The sequence below is a fragment of the Micromys minutus genome (genome assembly GCF_963924665.1).
Source record: "Micromys minutus genome assembly, chromosome: X".
Taxonomy (NCBI): domain Eukaryota; kingdom Metazoa; phylum Chordata; class Mammalia; order Rodentia; family Muridae; genus Micromys; species Micromys minutus.
Window position 1 is genome coordinate 19,444,748 of NC_137970.1, and position 16,553 is coordinate 19,461,300.

A 16,553-nucleotide genomic window follows, 5' to 3' on the forward strand; every position below is an offset into this window, starting at 1 on the left:
AATGCCGTTGCCTTAGTCCTTAGAAGGGAGAACAAAACACTCATGGGAGGAAATAAAGGGACAAATAGAGGAGCAGGGATTGAAGAAAAGCTCATCCCAGAGACTGCCTCACCTGGGGACCCACCCCATATGCAGCCACAAAACCCAAGCACTCTTGCTGATGCCAAGAAGTGCTTACTGGCATAAGCCAGATATGGATGCCTCATCAGGGGCTCTGCCACAGTCATAAAGATACAGTTGAGGATGCTTGCAGCTAACCATCAGACTGAACACAGAGACCCCAATGAAAGAGCTAGATAAAGGACTGAAGGAGCTGAAAGGGGTTGCAACCCCATGGGAAGAACAACATTATCAACTAACCAAAAGCTCCCAGAGCTCCCAGGGACTAAAACACCAACCAATGAGCACACATTGAGACCCATGGCTTCAGTTGCATATGTAGCGTAGGATAGCAGTGTCTGTATCAATGTGAGAAGAGGCCTTTGGTCCAGTGAAGGCACATTTTCCCTGTGTAGGGGAATGCCAAGGCGCTGAGGTGGTAAGAGGGTTGGGAGAGGGAGCACCTTCATGGAAGTAAGTGGAGGGGAAGGGGATAGGACTGGGGGGAAAGGGGATCACATTTGAAATGTAAATATAGAGAATATTCAATAAAAAGTTTAAAAGAAAAATACATTTAGTACAAACCTTTTAAATTTTCATACTCTTTTATAATCCCAATACTGTGTCGGAGACTTGAAGCAATATCCTAATTGTAACTTCCTGTAAAATCAGAAAGCAAATTATATACTTCCAACATGCAGTGGTACAGAATATACATCACTATTCCCAAGAAAAAGAAAGGGAGCATAGTGAGGAAATACTGGACCAAAGCAAGACCGAAACCCACCAGGGCGAACTCCAAATCCTGTAGCTCCATATTAATGTCTGGGACTTTAGCTCCTGAGGACTTAAATGGCTCAGCCCCTTCATCTCTATTTCCTGCAGCATACATTTCTTTCTTGGGCTACTTCCGTTCTCCATATACAGCTCTCCTTAACAGACATCTCATAGCTCTGGCATTTTCAACACCATGGAGTCTGTAACCCAGGTTTTGTTTTTACAGTTTCATGCAATGGCCTCTTACAGTCTCTTTTGTCCTCCGGGCCTTCGTATAGGGACTTCCTTGCTACACACTGTCTGGCCTCAGTGGCTCTTTGAAACCGTGGAGGAAGATTCTATGGTCAATTGACTCTTGCAGCTTTTATATGTCTAACTCCAATAGAGGATGGCATGACCAACTTCCATTACCGGCAATACGATGAACCTTTGCCCCCTTGAATCACATTAGCAGCAGATTTTCTTTTTGTTGTTGTTGTTATCGGTTTCTAGGAGCAGAAAAGTCCACTGGACCTTTCCCTTTCTCAAGTTGGAAGCTTAGCTGACTGGGCTCTTGCCTGGAGAACACCCTTCTTTTTATTCTAGTGCAGAACAGGTAGCCTCTCCTTAAGGCTGCTAATGTCCTTATCTCTTTCAGCTCAAACCCTGGTTACACCATTGAATCTCCTGGTGTTCTTTTCCTACCCAACTGTACATTTTCTTATTTCTTTCTGCCCTACTTGCTCTTTTTCATCGTAGACCTACATTAGAATCATTAATAATAACCATGCCACAGATTCAATAGTGTGTTATGTTGAAATTTTCTCCGGCAAGGAAATTGGTCCATTACTTCTTAATTTAGCCACAGGAAAATTCTCAGGACATTGGCAGAAAACATCCTGAAACCTTTTGAACAAGTCCTCTGTAGTTCACATTGCTCTCAACATTACTGTCTTCTAGGCACCTACTAAGAAAGTCCGTTAAGCCCTGCTTAATGGTTAAGCATTCAACCACTTTTCTAGCCCAAAATTTCCAACGTAGTATTCCATATTCCTCAAAACCAAACCAAACCAAACCAAACCAAACCAAACCAAACCAAACCAAATTAAACCAAATTAAACCAAACCCAGCCAACCAATGAAATAAGCAAACAAGCAAAAACCAGTCATGGTCCGGTACTTCACAGCAACAGCCTATTCCCTGGTACCAACTTCTATAATCAATCGTTCCTTTCCTGTTGCTGTGACAAATTACCATGGATAAAAATAGCTTCTAGCTGGAAGGTGTGCTTGTGGTTATAATTGCGGAGCGATAAGAGTCCATCATGTCAGGGAGCCAAGCAGCAAGTGGCAGGCATGGCAGCAGGGGCAGGAAGCTGAGAGAGCCCATGTCTTCAGATGCACACATGAAACAAGTGAACTGAATGTGGCACACAACTTTTCATCTCAAAGCCCATCCCGGTGCAACACTTCCTCCAGCAAATCTGCACCTCCAAAAACATCCCCAGACAGCACCACCAACTGGAGACCAAGTGTTCAAACACATGAGTCTGTGGGAGACATACACACTGAAACTACTACACCATTGTAGCTAAGGAAACAGGTATTGAAAACCTAGCACTTGAGAAGAATAGATGTGGGGATCAGGAGTTCAACCTCAGCCTTGTCTACATAATAAGTTTGAAGCTAGTCTGGGTTACACAAGACCTTATCTGAAAACAATAAGAATACTTTAAAAGGCTGAAGAGATGGCTCATAGGTTAAGAGTGTGCAATTGCTCTTGTAGAGGACTGGAATTTGATTTCCACACTCCATATCAGGCAGCTCACAACCACCTGTATCTCTAGCTCCAGGGGATCCAACACTCCTCTGACCTCGACTGGAACATGCACAAACATACACACACACACACACACACACACACACACACACACACACACACACACACTAATTAATAGAAATAAATCTAAACCAAGGCAGTTTAATGTTTATCCCTTAAGGGATTTAGAGTGAATGAGATGTAAGGATACTATGATACAGGAGAATGAATAAATAAAATAAACAGAATATATCAAAATATAGGACATAGACAGGTATGTTGCTGCATGCTTATAATCCCAGCATTTGACAAGAAGGCTGGGAGATTGGGAGTTTGAAGCCAGCCTGGGCAAGGAGATAAAAAGAGACAAAAAAAAAAAAAAAAAAAAAAAAAAAAACCAAAAACCCAAACACACATATAAATAAATTTAAAAATGAAGAACAAAACCTTCTTAAAAATCCAAGGGCTGCAGTATAAATTGATAGTATAGCCCTTGTTTAATATGTACAAGAGCCATTGTTGGATTCCCTGGAACCACGTTCCTATACTGCCACCACCACCACAACAAAGACAGGTCAAGAAACTTAAACTTGTGTGACTAATTGGAGGAGCATTAGTAACTGAGCCCTCTGCCCCAAAGTCCCAAAACAACATAATACTCCACCCCAAGTCTCTATAGAGCTAATGCATGTTAACTGGTCTACATAGTCTACACCCAAACAAATACAACCAATGTTAGAATCTTGGATTGATGTATTCATTTTTTATTTTTATTAAGTTATTTCTTTACTTTGCATCCTGATCTCAGCTTCTCCTCCCTCCTCTCCCCCCAGTCCTTTCCTCTCCCCTCCCTTCCTGCCACCTACTCCTCCTCCTCCTCAGAAAAGGGGAGGATTTCCATGTTAATCAATCATCCTTAGCATATCAACTTGCAGTAAGACTAGTTCCATTTTCTATTGGGCTAGACAAGGCAGCCCAGTTAGGGGAAAGAAATCCAAAGACAGGCATTGTAGTCAGGGACAGTCCCTGTTCCTGCTTTAGGTGTTCCACATAAAGACCCAGGTGCACAACTGTCACTTAAGTGCAGAGGGCCTAGGTTTGTCCCATGCATGCTTTCTGGTTGGGAATTCAGTCTCTGTGAGTCTCTGTGGACCCAGGTTAGTTGACTCTTTAGGTTTTCCTGTGGTGTCCTTGACCCCTCTGGCTCCTTCAGTCCTTCCTCCTCCCTCTTCTACAGTATTCCCCAAGTTCCACTTATTGTTTGGCTATGGTCTCTGAATTAGTTTCCATCAGTTGCTAGGTGAAGCCTTTCTAATGACAGTTAAGCTATGCTCCTGTCTATATAGCAAACAGGACATCAGAGTATCAACAATAATATCAGAGGTTGGCTCCTCTCATGGCGTGGATCTTAAGCTGGACCAGTCATTGACTGGACCTTCCCTCAATTTCTGCTCCATCTTTCACCATGGCACATCTTGTAGGCAGGACAAATTGTGGGTCTAAGGTTTTGTGGCTGGGTTGGTGTGTCAATCCCTCCGTTGAAGTCTTGACTGGCTACAAAAGATGGCTGTTTCAGGCTCCGTATCCCCCATTGCTAGGAGTCTTAGCTAAGGTCACCCACATAAATACCTGAGAGTTTCCATTATTCTAGGTTTCTAGCTTGTCCCAGAGATGCATCCCCCCCAAATCCATTTGTCTTTCCTGGTACTCTCTCATGCCATCCTTCCTCCCCACCTCATCCCCACTGTTCCCATCCCCACCCCTCTTCACCCAACCCCCCATCTAATCTATTTCTCTTTCTCAGTGAGATTCAAGCTTCCCCCTCTTGTGCCCTACTTGTTTGTTTGGTTTTTTGCTTTATTTTATTTTATTTTTTTTTAGCTTCTTTGGGTCTGTGGTTTGTAGCATGAGTATGGCTAATATTCACTTATAAATGAGTGCATATCACATGTCTTAGTTAGAGTTTCCATTTTTGTGAAGAGATGCCATGACCAAGGCAACTCTTATAAAGGACAACATTAATTGGGGTTGACTTACAGTTTCAGAGGTTCAGTCCAGTATTATCATGGCAGTGTGGAGGCAGACATGGTGCTGGAGAAGGGCCTAAGAGTTCTCTATCTTGATCTAACTGTAGCCAGAAGAGGACTGCTTCCCAGGTAGCTAGGAGGAGGGTCTCAAAGATCAGCCTCACAGTGACACAGTTCCTCCAAGGCCACTTCCTGGGCCAAGCATATTCAAACCACTACACCATGTTTGTCTTACTGGGTCTGGGTTACTTTTTTAAAAGCAAATTTGAGCTCAAATTTGAGTATAAAATATTATCAATTCTATACTCCCATTGTCTCACAATAATTTTCATTAAATTTCTTTATCGTTCATTTAGTAATTTATTAATTTACTAAATATGTGATGTGGTATGCATACAGAGGGGTCAGAAGATGTCTTGTGGAAGTCTATTTTCTCCTTCCATTATGTTGGTTCCTGGAATCAATTCAGACTCAGGTCTGAGTTTGGCACCATTACCTTCTGAGCCATCTTGTTGGGATCTGATTAGAATTCTTTATAAACAGTTAAATTACCACAAAATATTCTATTGAATGACTATAGGTGCAGAATAAATTTCTGTAATGCTTTTGCCATATTCATATTTTTTCATGATTTTTTCTGAAGGGAATGGGAAGTTGAGATAAGATCTTATGTAGTCTAGAGTTGCCTTAAATTTCGTACATAGTTGAGGTTGGACTTAAACTCATCTACCAGCCTTCACTTCCCAAGTGCTGGGGTTAGGGTATACACCACCATACCTAACCTTTTCTTGCTTTCTTTAGAATTTTTTGGTCAGGTTTAGGGCTTTATTGTTTTTCTTGTATCATTTTGGGGAGGCAGTGTAAAGATTATAGTTTAAGAGAAGTTAGGAAAATCATTGTAGGCATCTGGAAACAGAAGCATTTTATGGGAACCTTGGAGTATGTAATAAAGGAATAAGATAAAATCTTTGATAAGAAGGTGGCATAAGAAGACATTCAGTGTAAAACAAGAACCTTAGCCTTCATCTTTCATCCCCCAGTTCTACAAGGAGGATCTCCACTGTTAGCACTTCCTTGTGGCTGTTAGGTGGATAGTCTAAGCCTACACAGTCATTCTTCAGTAGCCAATGGGAACTGGTTCTAGGACTCTCCTTGGATACCAAAACCCACAGACACTCAAGTTCCTTATGTAAAATGGTGTAGTATTTGCATAATAGCCTACACACATCCTCCCATATACTTTAAGTCATCTCCAGATTATAATACCTAATATAATGTAAATGCTATGTAAATAGTTATTATACTGTTATTTAAAGAGCAATGACAAAGAAAAATTCTTTATATGTACAGTACAGACACAAGTTGAAAAACTATTTTCAATTCTTAGCTGAAACTGCAGGTAGGAGACCCATGATATAAAGGCCAATTGCATTTACAGGTTCTGGGAATTAGAATGAGGACACATGTTTGTGTGCTTCGGTATATACAAAAGGTTCTTTGGGCCTTTTTGAGCAAAATTTCACTATGCAGCTCTGGCTGGCCCCAGACTAGTCTCATATTTTCTGCAATCATCCTGCTTCAGCCCCCAGAGTGCTGGTATTACAAGTGTGAGTCACTACATTTAGCTTGTACGTTCTTAAAAAAATTTTTAATTAAAATATTACATCATTTCCCCTCTGCTCCTTCCAACCCCTCCTGTGCTCTCTCCCACTCCTTTTCGAATTCATGGCCTCTTTTTCTTTAATTATTGTTGGCATTTGTGTATGTAGATACAACCTGCTGAGTTGATTAGTGCTACTTGTATGTTTGTGATTTCAGGGCTGAGCAATTGATATTGGATAACCAATTAAGGGGCTCATCCAGGGAAATTCTGGATCTTCCTCCATCATCAGCTGTTAATTGCTTATACTGCTTCATCTAGAGGTGAGGATCTGTGAGATTTCCCCATATACACTGAATGTTGACGATTGTTGGGAGTGTTCAGGTCCTGTTTTTCAACCACATTGCTGAGATTTCATAACTGTAGCTTCCCTGTTACAGCTAGGAGATATGATGTCACAGAAAACATCCTGGTCTTCTTGCTCAAATAATCTTTCTACCCCTGTTCCATGGTAGTCCCTGAGAGTAGGTGCAGGAGTTACATTGTAGATGTTTCTGTCTATTGGACCTAGGAACCTTATTACAAGTTGCTCTCTACATTCTGACCAGTTGTATCTTTCCTGTAACAGTCTTTTTTTTTTTTTTTTTTTTTAAAGAGAAGTTTCTTTGCTGAGGGCTAAGAGCTACACAGATCTGGGGGGTATAAGGATATAAACACTTAAAATGCAGTTGGGAATTATGCTAGCCTAGGAAACTGGTAGTAGTAGGAACATTCTTCTCTAAGATTCATAACTTCACTAGCCTGGGGTAGTTGGCTAGGTTTCTGTTCTCTAATAGTTTCCTCGAAGATCAAAACATTCCATTTATGAAGGGAGCTCCCTAAACAGGGAGGCAAGAAAGCTTCAATAAAGCCCTGAAAGTGGCCAGATTCACTAGGTCCCTCCCTACCAGAGTAAAACAGCAAAATCTGAGAGTTCCACTCAGAGGAAAAACAAGCTGAGCTGCAATGAAGACTCTCAGGTAAGCTGAGCGTCAAAGAAGACTCGGCAGAGAAAAACTGCAGACTCCAAAACCAGACTGGCTGCCTAGATGCCTGAAAGAGGTTTAGACCAACTGAGTCACTTGGATGGAATATTCTTTAACCCGTTGAGCTGCCTGAATGCTGTGTAGTGTGCTCCGGGTTTCCCAGCTTTTGTGAACTTTCACACACGCTAGGATGAGCCTTGGTGATAGAGTTGTCTTTATGTCATTTCAACTCCTGTAAGTAACTCCTCACCCATTATGCTGGCTAGTTTTATGTTCGCTTGACACCAGCTAGAGCTATCGGAAAGAGGGAACCTCAACTGAGAAAATGCCTCCATAAGATCTAGCTGTATGGCATTTTAAAAATTAATGATTGACAGGGGAGGGCCCAGTCTATTGTGGGTGCTTCTGTTCTTGGGCTTATGGTTCTGGACTCTGTAAGAAAGCAGGATGAGCAAACCTGTACGCAGCACCCTTCTATTTTTCTGCATCAACTCCTGCCTCCAGGTTCCTGTTCTGTTTGAGTTCCTGCCCTGGCTTTGTTCAGTGATGGACTACAATGTGGACATGTAAGGCAAATAAACCCTTTCCTCCCCAACTTGCTTTTTAGTCATAGTGTTTTATAACAACAATTAGAAACCCTAAGACACCCTTATTCTTTTAATTAACCCCCAATAAAAGTTATTGGTTCATCAAGTTGGACATGGTGGCATTCATACTTTGGTCTCTTGTGGGTTCCCTATTTGGGGTGAGTAGACAATTGTTTCTTTTTCCCAGGAAAAGTTTTGTCACACAAGAGTTTCTAGTACCAGATAGGATTTCCTTCCAGCTGTGCAAACCTAAAGTCCAATCAGACAGCTGTTGGTAACCACCAAGATAAGAGTACCACTATTGCACCTTTAGGGATGTCTTGCTGTAATGATCACTGTTGTGCTTCATAGTTATTACAGCTGGTTAGTACTATTATTTTCCTGCCTTGGCAACTTGCATAGCAACTTCTGGTGCTATGAAAGCTAGTCCTCAGAAAGATGTCATTGGATCAGGCCCAGCTAAAGTGTTTCACAGCCTGTATCCAAAGTGTGTGGTCTCTTCAGCTATAGGGAATAGCCCTTTGACTTCTGGGAGACAATTAAGGGCAAAATAAATAGCTTATATTACTTTGGGATTCTCTTGGACTCCCTTCACCAAAAACTCAAGAAGAGGTTTCTCATACCTGGTAGTGGGCATTCTGTTAGCATCCATGATGCTTTATTGATATATAATTCATAAACCATAGAAATTACTCTTTACAGTATAGAATATAATGACTCTTAGTATATTCATGCAGTTGTGTGACTGTCGCTACAATATATTTGGGATATTTTTATATCTCCACTAAATTATCACACACTCCAAAGCTACCACCCATCAGTATCCTCATTCCCCCACCCTGATGTAACCGTTAGTTTACTTTCTATCTCTATATGCTTGCCTTTTGTTAACATTTAATTTAAAATGGAATAATATAGAATATGATCTACCACGACTAACTTCTTTGACTTAGCATGTTTCCAAGGCTCATTCATGTTTTAACGTTTAGTTAGTATTTTATTCATTTTTAAAATATTTAGAGTGTGTGTCCATAGAGTTCAGAAGGGTATTGGATGGATGTCCTGGATCTGGAACTATAGTTATGCAGTTATGAGCTGCCGTGTGGTTGCTGGGCATTGAAACCTGAGTCCTCTGGAAGAGCAGTCAGTGCTCTAACCACTGAGCAATCTCTCCAGCCCTCTCTGCTTTACTGATTTTAAAAATACATGTAATTACTGGGGGCATAGCCCTTAGATCTGGGCAGATGCTTGTCTGGTGATTGTGAATATTTGTGTTCAAGCTCTAGCAGTACGTGTGTGTGTGTGTGTGTGTGTGTGTGATGTGTATATACATGCATATATGTATGTTTGCATTTATTTTCAACGTAGTTTCACATTTACAAAAGTCTTGAAAGTACAGCATTCAAAGTTCACCTGTGCTCTCATCCTATCCTAGCGTCCCCTATTAGTAGCATCTTTCATTAGTATGGTACGTTTGTTATAAATGGTGATCCAATGTTAGTGCATCATTGTTAATTATATTACTATGATTAAGCTACCTTTTACAATGCTTTTTTTTTTTTTTTTTTTTGGTTAGGGTCTCACTGTGCTGTCCAGGAAAGTCTTAAACTGCTTCATTTTCCCACATGCTGGAACTTCAGCTGTCAACCTCTATGCCTAGCTCATCCTATGAGTTTTGACAATGTATGGCATAAATGTCTTTGGTTTCCTACACAATAACTTCACTGTGTCAAAAATTCCCTGTGTTTGAAACTTTCTCTTTCAGCAAAAGGGACCAAAATATAGAGGCCCATAGCCAGATATTACAGAGTGAGAGACCTTAGAATACTCAGACCTAAGGGATGCTTCTATCAAATTCCTCCCCTCAGAGCTCAGGGAACCCAGTGGAAGAGGAGGCAGAAAGAGAATAAGAACCAGAGTGGGTGGAGGACATCAGGAGAACAAGGCCCTCTTAATCAACTGAGCAAAGCTCACAGGAACTCACAGAGACTAAAGCACATGCACAGGACCTGCACAGGTCAACAGCATGTGCTTATATTATGGTTTCCAGTTTAGTGTTGTTCTGGGATTCCTGGGTGTGTGAATGAGTGAGTGGGTCTCTGATTCTTTGCCTTCACTTGGGCTCCTCTCCTTCGGTTGGTTTGTACTGTCCAACCTCAATGTTTTTGTTTTATCTTATAATATTTTATATAGTTATATTTTTAAAAAGTGAATGAATGAATAACCATTCCAGTAAAGGTTAACAACTGGACTGTCATTTCTGGGAGAGGGAAAATCAGTTTTCTCCAATGGAGTGACACTGGGTATAGCAACCACTTTAGGACAGGCTTCGTGTTCAGGAGTAGTTGGCCAATATACAATGGACTCCACAGTGCTTTTATTTGGTTACGGTTTGGTGTTTTGTTTTGTGCATGTTTTGGGTAGTGTTTTCTCAGTTTTGTGTTTGTATTGGGTTTTTGTTTGTTTGTTGAGGAAGAAGTTAAAGTTGGGTGGGTAAGAAGGAGAGGATCTGGAAGGACTTGGGGGAAAGGAAGAATTTGATCAAAATTTATTTAAATAAAAATTGTTTTAAATAGTAAAAAGTTCTCCATGCTTTATCTTCTTATCCTTTTCCCTCCAACCCCCAATAACCACTAATTTAAAATTTATCAACATCATGATACAGAATTCAGAAAACAACTTCTTGATTAACCTTTTCAGGAAAAAGCAGCTGGCAGCCCTCTGAGGTCTGGCCATAGGATGTAGGGTGAACTGGATAGACTATTTACAGACAATTTCTTTACTTGGAGAGCTATCATTTACTTGTGTTTAAAGAGAGAGAGAGAGAGAGGAGAGAAAAGATAAAGAAAAGAAGACAAAAAGAAGAAGAAAAGAAAAAAAGAAAAAAATGAGATTCCAGCCCCCCTTTTGGGTATTTCTTGTTTTGGCAGTGAATCTCCTTTTCATCAGCGAACAGAAACCAGTTAATTTTCCCAGGAGAAGAAAACTATACAGACACAACTGCTTCTGCAGGAGATTCATTATACTTTATTCTCGAGTGCCCTTCCCATGAGAAAGTCTCTGATTCCCTCCGTTCTACCAGAAAAAGGGTGAAAGCAAAGACACCCAGTCACCGGGAAACATCCCCGGGATGACAACAGTGTGGCAGCTCAGAAGTTACTATGCAACAGACACCGTTTCAAAGGACCTTGGATGGCTTTTCAGATCCAGAGACTGCTCCTCCTGTATTTTCTTTGACAAGAATGTAATGGGAATGTAAAGCAATCTAGATTGAAGCACAGTCACTTGTCAGAATAACAATCTCTCATCCATTTCCACATACTATTTGCATATAATGTAAGCATGATACATAGTGGTGGGTTTCATAAAGGTATTTACATACAAATACAACATGTCTTGTGACTATCTGTACACATATGAACATCATATACACTGACTATTTACACACACATATGTCATGTACACTGAGTATATATGCACACACTCACTTTCCCCTTTCCCTTCACTCTCCTGCTGGTCCCTTTTATTCACCTGGACAGTTTTGTTTCTATTTTAATTGTATGTACACATGAATGATTTTATTGCACATTCTTATTCTTACATAAATTAAAAAGAAAACTACTAAAATAAAAACAGAAAACAACTTCTTGTAGTTGGTTCTTTCCTTCTAACTTTATGTGGATTCCAGTGATGAAAGCTCGAGTGGCCAGAGTTTCACAGCAAGAACTTGAACCTATTTCGGCATCTCACCTAATCACTGATTTTTCTAAGACGGGTGTGACTATGCAACCCAAGATGGACTCTAGATCCTCCAGGATGAACCTTCTGCTTCAGCCTCTCAAATGGTAGGACTAAAGACAATTACTACTCTACTCAACAAGCCCCTCCCCTTTGTCATTGTCATCATAGCTTTGTGTTTTCCAGAATATCACATTATTGGAGTCATGCATTATGTCATCATACTAGATTGCCCCCTTCACTTCACAGTGCACTTTTAAGGTTTATCTATGCCTTTTTATGACTTGTCTAGCCACTCCTTTTTATTCTTGAATTAATATTCTATTATATGGATTACCGTAGTACTTCACCTGCTGAAGTAAATTTTTTTATTATGGGCAGTTATGCAAAGATATTATAAATATTTATGTGCATATTTTTTTTTCTGTGAACTTATCTTTAAGTCATTTGGGTGAATAGCCAGAAATACAACTATTGGGTTATGTGGGAAGATGATGTTTATCTTTGTAAGAAACCCTTAAGCTATATCCCGAAATGATTGTTCTGTTTTGCATTCCCATTAGCACTTAATGAATTCCTCTTTCATATCCTCATCAGAATTTGATGTTGTCAGTGTTCAGAATGCAGTGTTTCTAATAAGTGTACGTTGATAATCATTTTAACTTTCAATTTCCTAATGACACAGGATGTTGAGCATCTTTTACTGTTCTTCTTTGGTGTCTATATATTTTCTTTGCTGAGGATCTGTTCAGAAATTTTGCCCATTTTAAAGCTGGTTTGTTTCTTTGTTTTCTTTGACAGGTTCTTTGTTGCATGTCGCTGTATTTTTGTGGCGGAGTGCATGTTTAGCTGCTAGGACATCCTAGTCTGATCCCCAACATGCACCAAAGAAATTCTTTGCATGTTTTGAATACCAGGCCTTCCCGGTATTCCTTTCTTTCACTCTTTTTGTTTTTGTGAGACAGTTTCTCTATGTACTCTTGACTGTAGTGGAACTTGCTCTATAGTCCAAGCTGGCCTCCAACTCAGAGATCTGCCTGCCTCTGCCTCTTGAGTGCTGGAATTAAAGGTGTTCACCAGCGATTCCTGGCAATTTTGTGTTCTAACAAAAACATCACTTACTGATTTTTTTCTTTCATAGAGTGTCTGTGTCACTGCTAAAGACAAAGTCACTTATATTTTACTTGTTAAATTTTAAGAGTTTCATGATTTTACATTTTAAACTTCTATTAATTAACGTATTTACTTTAGACCAAATTTCCCCTTCCTCTTCTTCTCCTAGACGCTCCCCCACCCACTTCTTCCTTTCTTCTCAGAAAAGGGGAGGTCTCTCATGGATCTCAACTAGCCCTGCCACATCAAGTTGCAGTTAAACTAGGTGCATCTTCTCCTATTAAGGCTAAGCAGGGCAGCCCGGTAGAGAGAAAGTGTCCCAAAGGCAAGCAACAGAATCAAAGACAGCACCTGCTCCCACTGTTAGGAGTTCCACATGAAGACCAAGCTTCACAACTGTTACACATGTGCAGAGGGCCTAGGCCAGTCCCATGTAGGTTCCTTGGTTGGCAGTTCAGTGTCTGCAAGCCCCCATGGGCCTAGGTTAGTTGATTCTGTGGGTTTTCTTGTTGTGTCCTTGACCTCTCTGGCTCCTACAGTCCATCCCTCTTCCGCAGGACTCCTCAAGCTCCACCAGCCTAATATTTGGCTGTGGGCCTCTGCATGTTTCCCTCAGCTGCTGGATGAAATCTCTCTTACTTCCTGTCTGTAAGTATAGCAGAATGTCATTAGCAGTGTTGGGGGGGGGGAGGAGAGCTCCCTTTAATGGCATGGGTCTCGAGCTGGACCAGTCATTGATTGGCCAGCCACTACCTCAATTTCTGCTCCATCTTTACTCCAGCATATCTTGTAGGCAGGACAAATTGTAGGCTAAAGATTTTGTGGGTTAGTGTCCCAACCCCTCCATTGGCAGGCTACAGGAGGTGGTCAGATCAATCTCCCATTGATAGGAGTCTTACCTAGGGTTGCCCCCATATATTCCTGGGAGTTTCTATTGCCGGGAGTTTCTATTTCCCCGAGTTTCTAGCTTTTCCCAGAGATGCCCCTCTCCCATTCCAGTATTCTCTTCCTCAGTTCTCTCCTCACCTGATCCCTCCTGTTCCTGCCCCTGCCCAGTCCCCTATCTTAGTTCACCCACGATGTCAATTCTATTTTTCCTTCTCAGGGAGATTCCTGTGTCCCCGATTGAGTCCTCCTTGTTACTTTGCCTCTCTAGGTCTATGTAGTGTACTATAATTATCCTTTACTTTACATTTAATATCCACTTATAAGTGAGGACATACCATGTTTGTCTTTTTGGGTCTGGGTCACCTCACTTAGGACGATCTTTTCTAGTTCTATACATTTGCCTGCAAAACTCAGAATGCTCTCATTCTTAATGGCTGAGTAGTATTCCATTGTGTAAATGAACATTTTCTGTATCCATTCTTCGGTTGAGGGACATCTAGGTTGTTTGCAGTTTCTGGCTACTATGAATAAAGCTGCTATGAACATAATTGAGCAAGTGTCCTTGTGGTATGGTGGAGCATCCTTTGGGTATGTGCCCAGGAGTGGTATAGCTGGGTATTGAGGTGGAACTATTCCAAATTTTCTGAGAAGCTGCCAAATTGATTACCATAGTGGTTATCTTAGGGTTTTACTGCTGTGAACAGACACCATGACCAAGGCAACTTTTATAAGGATGACATTTAATTGGGGCTGGCTTACAGGTCCAAAGGTTCAGTCCAGTATCATCAAGTGTCCAGGCAGGCATTACGCAGGAGGAGCTGAGAGTTCTACATCTTCATCTGAAGGAGAAGACTGGCTTCCACGTGGTTAGGAGGAGGGCCTCATTGTCCATCTCCACAGTGACACACTTCCTCCAACAAAACCACACCTACTCCAACAAGGTCACAAGTTCTAGAAATGCCACTGCCTGGACCAAGCATATTAAAACCACCACAGTGGCTGTACAAGTTTGCACTCCCACCAGCAGTGAAGGAGGGTTCCCCTTGCTCCACATCCTTACCAGCATCTGCTGTCACTTGAGTTTTAATCTTAGGCATTCTTACAGGTATAAGAGGGAAGAATCTCAGAGTCATTTTGATTTGCATTTCCCTGATGGTTAAGAATATTGAACATTTCTTTAAGTGCCTCTTTGTCATTAGAGATTCCTCTGTTATGTAGCCCATTTTTTAATTAGACTATCTGGTTTGTTGTTTCATTTCTCCACCTCCTGGTATTGGTATTACAAATACATGCTTTCTACATGGGTGCCAGAGATTGAACTCTAGTTCTTAAGCTTGTACAGTAAACGCTTTTCTAACTGAGCTCTTTCTCCAGCCCCCAACAATGTTCCTTACAGCAAAAGAATTTTCTGAATTATATACATTTGGTTGATGTCTCTTTAGCCTCACTATGGTAGAACTGTTCTGAATTCATTAGTCTTTCTTTGTGTCTCATGGCACTGACATTTTTTTTTTCAAGAGTACAGACTAGTTATTTTTAGGCTATCCCTCAATTTGAGTTTTTCTAGTAATTTTCATAATTATATTTGGGTTATATACTTTGGTAGGAAGGTCACAGGAGCGATGGTTTATTCTTTTTGGTACATAGAGTCAGGAGGCGTACAATGTCTACTTGCCCCACTAATGGTGATCACATGGTTTAAAAAGTCTTCCATATTTCTCCACAAAAGAGTTACTATACTTAATAGTATCTGGTGAAAAGAAGCATTACACCTTATTGCAATTATATTAATACTCAGACTTGAACCTACTAGTTTTTACATTCACCTGAAACAATTATCATGACTAGGATTATCAAATGGTGATTTTCAAATGCTATCATTCTTTTAGCATTGTTTTTTCTCATGTAAAGGAGAATTTTTCTTACACTTGCAGGGGTAAGGCTATGCATAAATCAATCAATCTGTCTGTCTGTCCCTCTGTCTATCCACCCACTTTGTATGAATGTATGTATGTATGTATGTATCTGAATATCTGAATATATGTGGAGATATATACAAATATGTGGATATATAAATATATTATTTATATATCTATATGAACTCAGCAAGTTATGGCTTATTAATATCATTCTTTATATTAATATTCAAATGTTCTATATTCAACTAGGAGAAAACTTTCCATATTAGTCAGGGTCCTCCATAAGGGAAAAATTAATAAAACATAAGAAGGAGTTTTAATTAGATTGGTTGACAACACCATGGAGACTGAAAAGTTTCACTGTGGTCATTTTGAGATCATATTACAACCCCACAACCTTGGCCCAGGCCAAAGGACCAAGAACCCCCCAATATAGAGACATATGCTGATATCTTGAATTCAAATGCCTGGAGTCTAAAGAACCTGAAGTCCTGGTGTCCATGGGCAGCAATTGCAGAAAACATCCCCATTCTTGAAGGAAGAACTGGAGAGAAAAATGTTCCCTTCTTCCTCTCCATTCCATCTGGGTCCTTATCTAATTAGATGACTATTGATCCTATTTGAAGTGGATCTGCCTCATTCAGTTTGCTAACCAATACATGAGTCATCTCTGGAAATACACACCTGAAAGCAGTAATTTACCAGTTCTCTAGCAACCTACAGTCCTATCAAGTTGATATACAAATTTAACCACCACTCCGTTCAAGCTGTTCTTGCATGCTTTTAGTCTTTGTGACTCCACCTTTCTTTGAGCAGTTCTTTATTTTCTCACACCAGAAGATGTTCCAGACCTCTTATAGTTTCATTTCCCAGCCCTGGAAACAGTCAGTTTTCCAAGAAGTCCGGCTGCTTTGGCCAGATGATGACAATTAGAAACCACAATTTGGACATTCAGTGTTTATTATAATGTTTAAGAGTCTGTT

General features: G+C 40.5%; 1 protein-coding gene across 1 annotated transcript; it reads left to right on the plus strand.

Moving 5' to 3' along the window:
- Positions 1 to 10,799: 10,799 nt before the first annotated feature.
- Positions 10,800 to 10,964, plus strand: LOC308415749 (apelin receptor early endogenous ligand-like; the record flags this gene model as incomplete). Its single annotated transcript, XM_080910833.1, has 1 exon — positions 10,800 to 10,964. The coding sequence occupies one exon, from the start codon at positions 10,800 to 10,802 to the stop codon at positions 10,962 to 10,964; it is 165 nt and encodes a 54-aa protein (XP_080766959.1).
- Positions 10,965 to 16,553: the final 5,589 nt, after the last annotated feature.